Genomic DNA, 12,270 nt, shown 5'->3' on the forward strand with positions numbered 1-12,270 from the left:
TGGTTGGGGTGAGGAAGGGGAGGGGTGGCAGGGTATGGGTAGGGTATGGTAGAGTGCTGCTTCTGAGAACATACAGGGAGAAGGCAGGGAGAGCGTAAGGCAGCTAGGTGCAGTTGGGAAGTTAGACAGAGGGCAGGGGATAGAGGGGATGGGGGGGGGGGGGGGAGGGGCAGAAAAGAGAGAAGTAAAATGACTGTGAGTGCATTAATGGAATAGAAGGCTGTTTAGTGCTAGAGTGGGAAAAATGAAGGGGATATATAGGTGAAGAACAGTGACTAATGAAGGTTGTGGCCAGGAGGGTTACAGGAACATATATTGCAGGGAGAGTTCCCACCTGTTCTGTTCAGAAAACCTGGTGTTGGTAGCAAGGAACCTAACAGACCTGAAACACAGTTGTGAATGTTTACTCCAAAAGTTTTAGTCCCACAAATCTATCAGTCCTTTCCAAAGGCCGTACCTTTTGCCCACTCCCAAGTTCAGACATTTTGGGCGTATTAAAGACCTTCTCTCCTTCTGCTTCTCATTGCAGTGGAAACGCTTTTTGACCACCAACCCTACTACTCAGACTCAACTAAAAACCAGTGCAGAACCCTGCTTGATGCAGTTCGCACCTCATCTGAGCATGATACATCCCTACTATCCACAAATCACTCCCTGTTAACGTTCCAGAATTTCTTAACCTCAAACCTTTCCTCACCATCATTCCCCAATTCTCTCAACATGCAAGCTAACCTTTTACATCTGAAGAAAGAACTGCAATCCTGTTAATCCTACCTGCTGACAAAGGCTTCAACAATTTAATTTTGAGCCGCAAGGTTTATCTGGTGGAAAGACTCCACCAGCTGTCAGATTTGTCCACCTAAAAACACTGTCACAGTGACCCCACTCCAGAAATCCAGTGAGGTCTCTAGACTCTCTTCAAAACCTTTGACCCATCCCAAAACCTCTCCCTCTAAGCTATCACTTTTCTCACATCTACCACTGCTCACACTCTTACCTTCTACATGCTTTCTGAAGTCCATAAACCCAACCACCCAGGACATCCCACTGAGAGAATCTCTGCTCTCATAGACCAGCACCTTCTGCCTATTACCAACAGCCTACCCTCCTATGTAAAAGATACCAACCACTTCCTCCACTAACTCTCCATAGTTCTTGTTCCTTTACTAAATGGTACCCTGCTTGTCACTCTTGATGCCAAATCCCTCTACACAAACATTCCTAAATGCGCGGCCTTGCTGCTATTGAACACTACCTTTCCCAATGCCCAATAGATTCCATACTTACAACCTCCTTGCTGGTCATCATAGCCAACTATATCTTTTCCCACAATTATTTCTCCTTTGAAGGCATCGCCTACGAACACCTCCTGGTTACAACATTGGGCATCTGCATGGCATCATCCTATGCCAACCTATTTGTGGGCCATCTAGAGAAATATTTCCTGGATACCAAGAACCCCAAACCCCACAGCTGGTTCAGATTCATTGATTACATCTTCATGATGTCAATCAAGGGTGAGGACACCCTGTCCACACTCCTCCAGGATCTCAACACCTCCTTGCACCCATTCACTTCAGCTGGTCCTAGCCACCTTCCTCACTGTAGACCTCCACCTCAAAGATGGCTACATCAGTACCTCCATCCCAATCAGTCCTACCAACCACCAGCAATACCTCCACTTCGACAGCTGCCACTCATTCCATATCGAGAAGACCTTTCCATACAACCTAGCAACCTGTTCATATAGCCTAGCTACCTGTGACTGTCACATCTGTACATCTGTAGTGACACACTGTCCCTCTCGAAATATACCAAGGGTCTTACTGAGCCCTTCACAGACTGTATTCTGTCTCAGCCACGCAAAGAAATAGTTATCTCATGCCTTAACTCTCCAGTCACCAATCACCTCCCAAACTCCCACTCTCTGGCCACAGAGGAGCATTCCCCTCGTGACTGATTACCACGCAGAACTGGAGCAACTGAATCACATTCTCTACCAGGGTTCTGACTACCTCTCATTGTGCCCTGAAATGAGGAATGTCCTACCCACTGTCCTTCTCCCCCCCCCCCCTCCCCCCTCCAACAGTGGTATTCCACCGCCCCCAAAACTACACAGTATCATCATCCATCCCTACTCAACCACTGTTCCCAACCTGTTGTCTCATGGCTCATATCCTTGTAATAGACCTAGATGCAAGACCTGTCTCATACATTGTTCCACCACCACCTACTCCAACCAGGTCACAAGCATCACCTATCCCAGCAAAGGCAGGGCTACCTTTGAAACCAGTCGTGTGATCTACATGCTAAGCTGCAACCACTGTGCTGCATTCTATGTAGGCATGACGACCAACCAGATGTCTATCCACAAGAAGGCCACCGACAAATTGCAGCCAAGGAAACAGCTGGCCCACCCTGTTGCAGAGAACACTGCACAACATAGTGTGCTTATTTTCAGTAACAGCTTCACAGCCTGTACCATCTCTATCCTTCCTACCAACACCAGCTTTTCTGAATATCATAGGTTGGAATTGTCCCTGCAATATACATTCCCGTAACCCTCACCCTTCTTTATTCACTGTCCTTCACGCACCTGTCTGCTGCCCTGTTCCCACTCGACCACTACACAGTATTCTGTTCAACCAATGCACCCATAGTCCTTCTACTTTCTCCTTTTCCACTCCACCACCCCTCCCCCCGGCCGTCCATCTGATCTCCCAACTGTACTTAGCTGCCCTACCCCCTCCCCACCTCATATGCTCCCAGAAGCAGCACTTCACCGTCCCCCACCCCTACACTGCTATCCCACCCCCCACCCCACCCTCCTCCTAACCCCCACCACCCAGACTGTTACTCCCATCATGTGCTGTTGCTCGCAGTCTGTCCTCGGCAGCAAGAGGCAGTAGTCATGTGTGTGTGTATGTTGTCTAATTCAGAAGGCCTTGTGGCCAGACACTTACTTGTTTTGAGTTTTGGTAGTCTTCTTGCTGTGCCTATCTGTGACTCAACCGTCTGTCTACATTCATCTTCATACCAGTCTTCATTCCTAAGTCTCCTTGCTTTCCCCAGTATTTCATGTGCTGTTGTCCTACTGGCATCTTTAACAGACTTGCATTCTTTGTCTGTATCATCTCCAACATCTTTTGTTTGTAACTCCTGTCTCAGTCTGATTCTTCTGTTGGTGCATATACGTTCACAAAGGTCACATTGTGAAATTTGCCTTTCATACACAGAGTATATCGTTGGAGACTATAAACCCAACTCCATACTCCCCTTGCCTTTCATCTTTTCCTGAATAGTACGTGGAGAATTTCTGGTTATAAATCTCTCCTCATCTCTTCCACCTGATTTCCTGCAGTGCAACAACTCCCATTCCATACCTTAGCACCTCTTCTGCAACCCTGTTCATCGCTCCTATTTGCAACAGTGTATGCATGTTCCACATTCCAAATTTAAGCACCGATAAATCCATATTCCTGTTTTGTAGCATAGTTTGTCTATGTAGGGGCAGTCTGGTATTCCTTGTTGAATTATTTGCAATAATAGATTTTTTACAAGGTAGGGCTCTCAACCCTGCGCTCAACCCCCAACCTGCAGGACCAGGGTTTCATTTCGGGATTAGCTCCCCTAGAGGGGTTGACGACCTAGCCTATAGAATCACCCCTACCCTGTGGTGTGGTACACACTTCGTATGGTTCCTCAGTTGACACACTTCGTCTGGTTCCTCAGTCGAGACACCGGCTTGGGTGACCCTGCCAGTAGCTACGCTACCACCAGTACACCTCTCAACCTCATCAGAGCACACAAACCCTTCCGCTGAAGGTGCCTACGATACGTCGTTCAGCATACTGTGTGGGCATGGCAGTAACCAACTGTCCACTCATCTGAATGGCCACTGCCAAACTGTGGCATACTACAAACGTGACAATCCAGGTGACGAACATGTTGCACACCATAACACTAATGATTTCAATAGCTGTTTCACTACATGGGCAATTCGGATTCTGCCTTCCAGCACAAGTTTCTCTGAGTTATGGGAGTTGTCTCTCCAGTATATCGTGCACTCTCACAGTTCCCCTTGCCTTCACAGTTCCCCTTGCCTAAATCTCTGCTAACCTGTTTCCCACTGCCTTTTCTTACTTTTTCTCTTCTCTCTTCTGTTCACACCACTCCTTCCCCTTCGAGATCATGTACTGCCTTCCTCCGCTCCCCACCCCCCTCCCCTCCCCGTCTCCATGCAAGCAATTTCTCTCTCTCTCTCTCTCTCTCTCTCTGTATCCTCACCTCTCCTATCCCCCTTTTTCCACCCCTCTCCATTACTCTCTTCGATCCCTGTCTCCCTCTTCAGCACCACCTCCCTTTCCTTCCCCCCCCCCCTCTCCCTATTTCTTATATGCTCTACCATTAAATTCCTTTTGTTTTGCTGTGCAGCTGCTGAGTCACCTGGCAAAAGATCTGGGTTACACTACCCTGCTACCGTCTTCTTGCCTCGTGTGTCCTTTCCCACTTCCTCCTCACCTTCATTGATCCTGGCAACTAGTTTTGGGTATTCATATTTAATAAGCAGTCTTGGTGCTACCACAAGGATGTACATTGAGGTGTCTTTGTGGTTGTGTGTGTGAATGTGTGTACTAGAAAAGTACATGAGTTCGAAAGCTAGTTTTAACTGTTTTCTATTATGTGTTTCTATGCACGATGCACCAATCCTCTATGGGCAAGTGGGGTACACCAATCCTCTATAGATAACTGGTTGCTTTTCCTGTATTTTACATAAGTGTCCATGCAGGGATTTCCCTTATTGTTTTAGAATACAGTGTTAATGAGCTTTCAAGCTGTGGCTCTTCTTGTGTTAGAAAGTACATACATTCACCCACACAACCACACATAATTTCTAAATTTGTCAGATATGAACCAAATGTGCTCATTTAACATTTGAAGTGGGTAATTAGGAATTGTCACCAATGGTCTTGCCACAGTGGTAACACCGATTCCTGTCAGATCACTGAATTTAAGCATTGTCGGGCTGGGCTAGCACTTGGATGGGTGACCATCCGGTCTGCCAAGCTACTTTATTGAGAAGTAGAGGTTCTGGTCCTGTAAACTGATGTAAGGTCAGGAGACTGGTGTGCTGACCACATGCCCCTCCATATCCACAACCAGTGAGACCTGTGGGCTGAGGATGACATGGCGGCCGGTTGGTACCTTTGGACCTTTATATCCTGTTCGGACTGTGTTTAGCTTAGTTTTTATTAGGAATTGTCTGTTAGTTCAACTAGGCAGAAATACTCTCCTAACATTCCTGATCCTTTTTGCCTTTAGTAATTGTATTATAGTCATTAATATGTCTCTCATTGTTGACACTTTCAAAAATACTGTAAAGTCATAATGACACTCACTCCAAATCCAGTAGCAAGGTCATGAATGAACTATAACACTTAGCACTGAAAGCACATATATTACAAACACCAACATAGAGTCAGAACAGAACTAAACTCCTAGACAGAGGAAGCTACGATTTATACAAACACTGAATATTCCAGAACATGCGAGCATAAGGAATTTCAAGAACTTTCTAGAATTGATGAATACTAAATAACAAGTAATTGGCAGTTGAGTTTGATCTGAGAACCCACAGCATGCCAGCCTGTGGCACTAGGCACTAGCTGATACATCACACTACATGCACCACAGCTCGTTATAATATCAGGTCTAGTTGTAGCCAGCAGTTCTAAAACATTTCTTTGAGTTAACAGTTCATTTGTATGTTTCACCTCTTGTATCTTTTACATGCACAAACACACACACAATTCAGTTTTTGTAACAAAGAATTTTGTTTCCCCCCCTGTAGGCACATCCTTCTTGGAGCGGCTGGTAATGACAAATGAAATGTATAAGAGGAATGGGACAAACGAAAAATACAATTGTGCTGTAATTACAAAACTAGTGAAAAATTTTCGCTCTCATGAACAGATCCTAAAAGTTCCAAATGAACTGTTTTATGACAATGAACTTAAGGTAAGAGTTTCATTTTCCTTTGTAAATCATCAATTAATTAAGTTAATTTATCTATATGGTGTGATGTATTCAATAAGAAAAGTAGGAAGATTAGTAGTTATTGTTGCATTGATGATATCATTGGAGACAAAGGAATGGTCTATCAAAATATTCTTGGAAAGCTATGCTGACTTGCTAGTAGTTTTTCAAGAATATCTTTATACTCGCTGCAGGCCCTGTGCTCCAGTTCTAACAGAGGAGTTTTTATAATACGTGCATAAAATATTTTCACATTAGTCTTTCTGGCTTGCCAATTTACATCTGATATTTGTTGCAAGAGTTCGTTGGATTTTCCAGTGTTTGTTGCAAGAATTAATTGGTAGAATCATAAAATCATGAAAAAGACAGATTGCTACTTACCATATAGAGGAGATGTTGAGATGCAGACAGGTACAACAAAAAGTGGCTAAAAATTGTATCGTAGTTGTTAATATGTCTCTCATTGTTGACACTTTCAAAAATATTATCACATCATAATAACTCTCGTTTCAAATCCAGTGGCAGTGTCATTGATGAAGTGTAACAGTTAGCACTGAAAGCACATGAATTACAAACACCAACACACAGCCAGAACAGAAGAGAACTCCTAGATAGATCTTCTCCTAAAGCAGACAACACACATGCACACTCACGTGTCCCTGCATACTCCTATAACCAGCACTTTACTGTCCCCCACCCACCCTGCTATCCCTCCTCCTTCCCATCCCAGACGCCTCCTTATCCCCACAACCCAAATAGCACCTCCCATTATGTGCAGTTGCTAGTAGTCTAGCTTCAGTGGCCAGAGACAGTGGTAATTTACGTGTGAATTGTGCTTGTGTGAATGAGTGTGTGTTGTCTACTTTACAGAAAGATCTTTTGGCCAAAAGCTCACTTGTTTAGCAGTCTTTTTGTTGTGCCTATGTTTGATGAAGTGTAACAGTTAGCACTGAAAGCACATGAATTAAAAACACACCGTAAGGTACAACCACAACGGAGGGGTATCTGTTGAGAGGCCAGACAAACGTGTGGTTCCTGAAGAGGGGCAGCAGCCTTTTCAGTAGTTGCAAGGACAACAGTCTGGATGATTGACTGATATGGCCTTGTAACAATAACCAAAACGGCCTTGCTGTGCTGGTACTGCGAACGGCTGAAAGCAAGGGGAAACTACGGCCGTAATTTTTCCCGAGGGCATGCAGCTTTACTGTATGATTAAATGATGATGGTGTCCTCTTGGGTAAAATATTCCGGAGGTAAAATAGTCCCCCATTCAGATCTCCGGGCGGGGACTACTCAAGAGGATGTCGTTATCAGGAGAAAGAAAACTGGCGTTCTACGGATCGGAGCGTGGAATGTCAGATCCCTTAATCGGGCAGAAAATTTAAAAAGGGAAATGGATAGGTTAAAGTTAGATATAGTGGGAATTAGTGAAGTTCGGTGGCAGGAGGAACGAGACTTCTGGTCAGGTGAATACAGAGTTATAAATACAAAATCAAATAGGGGAAATGCAGGAGTAGGTTTAATAATGAATAGGAAAATAGGAATGCGGGTAAGCTACGACAAACAGCATAGTGAATGCATTATTGTGGCCAAGATAGATACGAAGCCCACACCTACTACAGTAGTACAAGTTTATATGCCAACTAGCTCTGCAGATGATGCAGAAATTGAAGAAATGTATGATGAAATGAAAGAAATTATTCAGATTGTGAAGGGAGACGAAAATTTAATAGTCATGGGTGACTGGAATTCGAGTGTAGGAAAAGGGAGAGAAGGAAACATAGTAGGTGAATATGGATTGGGGCTAAGAAATGAAAGAGGAAGCCGCCTGGTAGAATTTTGAACAGAGCATAACATAATCATAGCTAACACTTGGGTTAAGAATCATGAAAGAAGGTTGTATACATGGAAGAACCCTGGAGATACTAAAAGGTATCAGATAGATTATATAATGGTAAGACAGAGATTTAGGAATCAGATTTTAAATTGTAAGACACTTCTAGGGGCAGATGTGGACTCTGACCACAATCTATTGGTTATGACCTGTAGATTAAAACTGAAAAAACTGAAAAAAGGTGGGAATTTAAGCAGATGGGACCTGGATAAACTGAAAGAACCAGAGGTTTTACAGAGTTTCAAGGAGAGCATAAGAGAACTATTGACAGGAATGGGGGAAAGAAATACAGTAGAAGAAGAATGGGTAGCTTTGAGGGATGAAGTAGTGAAGGCAGCAGAGGATCAAGTAGGTAAAAAGACGATGGCTAGTAGAAATCCTTGGGTAACAGAAGAAATATTGAATTTAATTGATGAAAGGAGAAAATATAAAAATGCAGTAAATGAAGCAGGCAAAAAGGAATACAAACGTCTCAAAAGTGAGATCGACAGGAAGTGCAAAATGGCTAAGCAGGGATGGCTAGAGGGCAAATGTAAGGATGTAGAGGCTTATCTCACTAGGGGTAAGATAGATAATGCCTACAGGAAAATTAAAGAGACCTTTGGAGATAAGAGAAACACTTGTATGAACATCTAGAGCTCAGATGGAAACCCAGTTCTAAGCAAAGAAGGGAAAGCAGAAAGGTGGAAGGAGTATATAGAGGGTCTATAAAAGGGCGATGTGCTTGAGGACAATATTATGGAAATGGAAGAGGATGTAGATGAAGATGAAATGGGAGATACGATACTGCGTGAAGAGTTTGACAGAGCACTGAAAGACCTGAGTCGAAACAAGGCCCCCGGAGTAGACAACATTCCATTGGAACTACTGACGGCCTTGGGAGAGCCAGTCCTGACAAAACTCTACCATCTGGTGAGCAAGATGTATGAAACAGGCGAAATACCCTCAGACTTCAAGAAGAATATAATAATTCCAATCCCAAAGAAATCAGGTGTTGACAGATGTGAAAATTACCGAACAATCAGTTTAATAAGCCACAGCTGCAAAATACTTACACGAATTCTTTACAGACGAATGGAAAAACTAGTAGAAGCCGACCTCGGGGAAGATAGGTTGGATTCCGTAGAAATACTGGAACACGTGAGGCAATACTGACCTTACGACTTATCTTAGAAGAAAGATTAAGGAAAGGCAAACCTATGTTTCTAGCATTTGTAGACTTAGAGAAAGCTTTTGACAATGTTGACTGGAATACTCTCTTTAAAATTCTAAAGGTGGCAGGGGTAAAATACAGGTAGCGAAAGGCTATTTACAAATTGTACAGAAACCAGATGGCAGTTATAAGAGTCGAGGGACATGAAAGGGAAGCAGTGGTTGGGAAGGGAGTAAGACAGGGTTGTAGCCTCTCCCCGATGTTATTCAATCTGTATATTGAGCAAGCAGTAAAGGAAACAAAAGAAAAATTCGGAGTAAGTATTTAAATCCATGGAGAAGAAATTAAAACTTTGAGGTTCGCCGATGACATTGTAATTCTGTCAGAGACAGCAAAGGACTTGGAAGAGCAGTTGAACGGAATGGATGGTGTCTTGAGGGGAGGATATAAGATGAACATCAACAAAAGCAAAACGAGGATAATGGAATGTAGTCGAATTAAGTCGGGTGATGCTGAGGGAATTAGATTAGGAAATGAGACACTTAAAGTAGTAAAGGAGTTTTGCTATTTGGGGAGCAAAATAACTGATGAAGGTCGAAGTAGAGAGGATATAAAATGTAGACTGGCAATGGCAAGGAAAGCGTTTCTGAAGAAGAGAAATTTGTTTACATCGAGTATAGATTTAAGTGTCAGGAAGTCATTTCTGAAAGTATTTGTATGGAGTGTAGCCATGTATGGAAGTGAAACATGGACGGTATGGGCGGTAAATAGTTTGGACAAGAAGAGAATAGAAGCTTTCGAAATGTGGTGCTACAGAAGAATGCTGAAGATTAGATGGGTAGATCACATAACTAATGAGGAAGTATTGAATAGGATTGGGGAGAAGAGAAGTTTGTGGCACAACTTGACCAGAAGAAGGGATCGGTTGATGGGACATGTTCTGAGGCATGGAGGGATCACCAATTTAGTATTGGAGGGTAGCGTGGAGGGTAAAAATCATAGGGGGAGACCAAGAGATGAATACACTAAGCAGATTCAGAAGGATGTTGGTTGCAGTAGGTACTGGGAGATGAAGAAGCTTGCACAGGATAGAGTAGCATGGAGAGCTGCATCAAACCAGTCTCAGGACTGATGACCACAACAGCAACATGTTTGATTCAACATCTTGTCTGTATGGTGAGTAGCAATCTATCCTTTTCGTAATATTGTCATTATTCCATCCTGGATTTTTCATTGTTCAAATAAATATAGTTACAGATGTCCTGTTCGTATAGATTACTATTTCTTCACTGTATAACAACAATGGACATTTCTTGATGGAGCAATATGTAAGATAAGGGGAAGGTGGATTGAAATGCACAGTAACATGTAACAGAAAACAGCATTCACATAAGCTTTCAAGCACTAGCTCTTTTTCTAGCAGTAGTACTCATATTCACACACAGAAACCTAATGCACTCTCCTATGGCCACGACAAGACTGATGACTGACACTTGGTTATTTAAAGCAGCTGCCTGAGCTGGGGATAGGGAAGTTAGCAAGGAGAGGGCAGCATGAAAGAGGCAGGTCTGTGGACAAATTTCTTCACAACCACACAAGGTGAAATGAGTACAGAGAGTACAACAAAAATGTATGGAAATAGAAGATGTGGGGAAAGTGGGGAAGGGGAGGGCAAAAAAGGAAAGAAAGATGATCATGAAGACGGAGAAAGGGAGGAGAGAGGGAAGAGGGTGGGGTTGAAAAGAGGGGAGAGGAAAGGGAAAGAGATGGACAGGCAGGGTCGGTGCCCATATTTGAGGGAGGGGAAGAGTGGTGTGAGAAGCAGCAAATAGTGTGGCTGGAGAAGGAATGGTATAGATAGAAGAGAGAAGGGAAAAGGCAATGTGAGGCAGTGGGAACACCTAGTGTAGGTTTAGGCTAGGGGGACTGCAAAAGCACAAGATACGTTGGAGAGATAACTCCCATCTGCATAGTTCAGAGAAACTTGTGCTGAAAGAGAGTGTCCAAATGGCACACATAGTGAAGCAGCTGTTGTCATTTGCATTGTGGTGTCTGACATGTACAGCAACTGAGATTGTCAGATTTGTGGCTTGTCACAGTTTCATGGTAGCCATTCAAGCAAGTAGAAAGTTGGTGCTTGTCACACCCACATAGAATGCTGTACAGTAATTGGGGCATAGCTGATATATACCTTGGCTGCTTTCACATGTGGCCTTGTATTTCATTAGGTAGAAAATACCTGAATAGACTGTAGTAGGAGGTTGTAGGTGGGTGAGTGGGACAGGTCTTGCACCTGGGTCAACCACAAGGGAGCAACACACGGGGTACAGGACAGGGCGTGGGATTGGAATATTTATTTATTTTTATTTACTTATTTAACCTGATGTGTTTGGGGCTAACAGGCCCACTCTTACATCAGACCAGTTATTCATCTATACAGTACCTCTTTCACGCCATAGTTACTTAAGAAATAACAGTTTTAATATAGTACAAAGTGTTTTGAATGCCTGAAGTCGCAATGTGAGTAAGTAATATTGGCGATGAACTAACAACATTAATACTGTCAGTACTTGTACTACTGCAGATGCTGCCACTAATATTGACTATACTAGTAATAATAATAATAATAATAATAATAGTGATAGTGGCAGATATAAAAAAATTATAGATGTACAAAAAGATGTTTTCTGGTGTAATGAGTTCAGGGGAAAGGAAATTTAAGGAGCCTGTATCAGCTAAGAATACTGGGAAATTAGGGAAATCTGGTTGGAAAGAAGAGTGTTTAGTGGTGACAACTGCACACAAGGACAATGGTAGTCATTATTGTTGCTTTAGTAAACATATAATTAACTACCTTCTGAATCTGAAGGTGTTAGTCATTCTCTAAAAAATAATGCACGAGGTTATTTCAGAGTCAAGTGGGAGATTTTTGCAGAGTCAAGTTCCTGCTGCTGAGGAGGATTTTGAGAAAGATTGATCAAGTGGGACAGAAAGGATTTTGCTCTGATGGGAACAAGTGTTTCTGCCATATTGTTCAGAAAAGAGCATTAATGTCAGGGAGAGGTATGAGGGACAATGTTTATTGATAAGACAGTAGAGAAGACTGAGGATATGGAAATCTCTGCACTTGTCTGCACACATCCAGAATCTCAGTGCATATGGTGAAATATGATCAAAGAGTCGAGCA

General features: G+C 43.0%; 1 protein-coding gene across 1 annotated transcript in view; it reads left to right on the top strand.

Moving 5' to 3' along the window:
* Nucleotides 1-12,270, top strand: part of LOC126412661 (putative helicase MOV-10) — a 305,211-nt gene that overhangs the window by 219,634 nt on the left and 73,307 nt on the right. Inside the window, exon 15 of the mRNA XM_050082363.1 lies at nucleotides 5,852-6,018. Within this exon, the coding sequence (XP_049938320.1) occupies nucleotides 5,852-6,018 (167 nt within the window). The remainder of the gene's footprint in view (nucleotides 1-5,851; nucleotides 6,019-12,270) is intronic.

This window comes from Schistocerca serialis, chromosome 7, assembly GCF_023864345.2.
Source record: "Schistocerca serialis cubense isolate TAMUIC-IGC-003099 chromosome 7, iqSchSeri2.2, whole genome shotgun sequence".
In the NCBI taxonomy this organism is placed as follows: Eukaryota; Metazoa; Arthropoda; class Insecta; order Orthoptera; family Acrididae; genus Schistocerca; species Schistocerca serialis.